The sequence below is a fragment of the Parus major genome, unplaced genomic scaffold (genome assembly GCF_001522545.3).
Source record: "Parus major isolate Abel unplaced genomic scaffold, Parus_major1.1 Scaffold341, whole genome shotgun sequence".
Lineage (NCBI taxonomy): Eukaryota > Metazoa > Chordata > Aves > Passeriformes > Paridae > Parus > Parus major.
The window spans coordinates 69,323-71,277 of NW_015379283.1; the positions used below are offsets into that span (position 1 = coordinate 69,323).

At 66.4% G+C, this 1,955-nt stretch overlaps 2 protein-coding genes across 2 annotated transcripts in view; one reads left to right on the plus strand and one right to left on the minus strand.

Moving 5' to 3' along the window:
• XAB2 (XPA binding protein 2) overlaps window positions 1-1,955 on the plus strand; it is a 25,747-nt gene that overhangs the window by 11,077 nt on the left and 12,715 nt on the right. The window lies entirely within an intron of this gene.
• Window positions 5-1,718, minus strand: EMC10 (ER membrane protein complex subunit 10; the record flags this gene model as incomplete). Its single annotated transcript, XM_015616052.1, has 5 exons — window positions 1,536-1,718; window positions 1,359-1,463; window positions 922-1,103; window positions 440-533; window positions 5-52 (listed from the first exon to the last, which is right to left on the minus strand). Coding segments are annotated over exons 1-5 (597 nt in total), but the record flags the coding sequence as incomplete, so codon positions are not given.

The following is a 1,955-nucleotide window of genomic DNA, read 5'->3' on the forward strand; positions in this document are numbered from 1 at the left end:
CGGGAGCTCCGGACATCATGAGGAAGAGGACGATGGGGATGATGTACATCCACTGTGGGGAGAGGGAGGAGGTCACTGCAAAGTCACCCCCCAGCACGGGAAATGGGGTGGGGGTCAGCCCAAAACCAACCTCCCCCAATGGGAAACAGGGGGCATCACCCAAAAATCCCATTCCCAGGAGATGTGGGGAGAGTTGGGGGATGCAGGAGATGTGGGGAGGGGGAGTTTGGGGGTTCAGTGTAACCCTGGGGAGGATTTGGGGGTGCTGAGGTGGGGTGCTGGGGGACTGAGCATTTGGGGAGGAGGGGGCTTTGAGGGAGGGTGGTGGGTTTTGGGGGTTTGTTGGGTTTGCAGGGGTGGGTGGCTTTTGGAGCAGTAAATTTTTGGGGGTCTTGGTTTGTTTTTGGGCGTTGCAGGTGTTTTTTGGGGGGTCCCTCACATATTTGGCGAAGAAGGATTTCTGCTCCTGGGGGTTCCGGGCGCGCTGCGCCTGCTCCTGCTCCAGGTGCCGGATGAACGCGGCCGTCTCAGGGCTGGGGGACATGGGGGGGACAGGGGGAGTCACAGGCACCCCAAAACCTCCCCCCCTGCCCCCACAGGCAACCGCAGCATCCTCCAAAACCTGCAGCAGCCCCAAAATTCCCCCCCAGGGTCACTGTGTCCCCTGTCCCCCTGCCAGGGTCACGCCATCCTCCAGACCAGCCCTCCAGCACTGCTGTGTCCCCCTGTCCCCACAGAGTCCCCACCATGTCACCAGCTTGTCTCCCGTGCCCCACAGTGTCCCCGTGCCCCACAGTGTCCCCATGTCCCTCCCTGTCCCCAGGTCCCTGTCATTCCCATGGCAGCAGAGCTGGCACGAGGCCACCGAGGGGAGGGAGACTCCCAGGCCAAGGGTCCCCACCGTGTCCCCGTGTCACTCACGTGGCCGCAGGCAGGGGCTGCCTCAGGGCCACCGAGCTGTTGAAGAGCTCCAGGTCCACGTCCTCCACCTCGGTGCCCCGGCAGGTCCCCGGAGTTGCCACCACCCCCAGGGCCACCACGTTCCCGGCCACGTCCAGGTGCAGCGTCAGCTGGTCTGACAGGTGTGACTCCAGCAGGGCACACTGGGGACAGGGGACAGGGGCTGGCAGCGGCACAGGGAGGCGCGTGAAGGCAGCAGGTGACATGAGGGGACATGGAATGGGGGCAGGAGCAGGGTGACAGGGGCACGGGGGGACACAGGGCGGGTGACAGGGGACATGGACACAAGGAGGACGAGGGTGGGAGGACTCCAGGACATTCCAGAGACTGCTGGGGGTCAGGGGTGTCCCGAGGGGTGTCCCAGGGGGTGACAGGTCAGGGGTGTCCCCATCACTCACGGCCCGCACGAAGGAGGTGACGAACTCAGTGCCCCCCTCCTCGCCAGGGCCCAGGGGCTTGCGGGGGACCCGCACCCGGTACAGCCCGTCCCGCGCTGCCACCTCCTGTGGGGACACCGTGTCACCGCAGCGTCACCCCGGTGTCCCCTGGTGTCCCCCCACGCCCCCATCCCTGACCCTGAGCCGGGCGCGCTCCTCGTCCCCGAGCGGTTTCTGGGCCAGCGCCACTGCCGGCTCGGGGCCCAAGCTCAGCGCCAGCGTCCCCCGGCGCCGGAACCGTGGGGCGTCATCTGTGGGGACACACAGGGGACACGGTGGTGGCACCAGGGACAACCCTGTCCCCATGCCCCCAGTGCCATCCCCGTGCCCCCAGTCTTGTCCCTCAGCGCTATCCCCCTGTGCCCGTGTCCCCAGTGCCACCTCCACGTCCCCATCCCCTCACCAGCTCCAAGGAGCTCGCAGTGTCCCCTGACCCAGCTTGGAGCTCAGTGTCCCCTGTCCCTGTCCCCTCACCCAGTCTGGAGCTCACAGTGTCCCCTGTCCCTGACCCAGCTTGGAGCTCACAGTGTCCCCTGTCCCTGTCCCCTCACCCAGTCT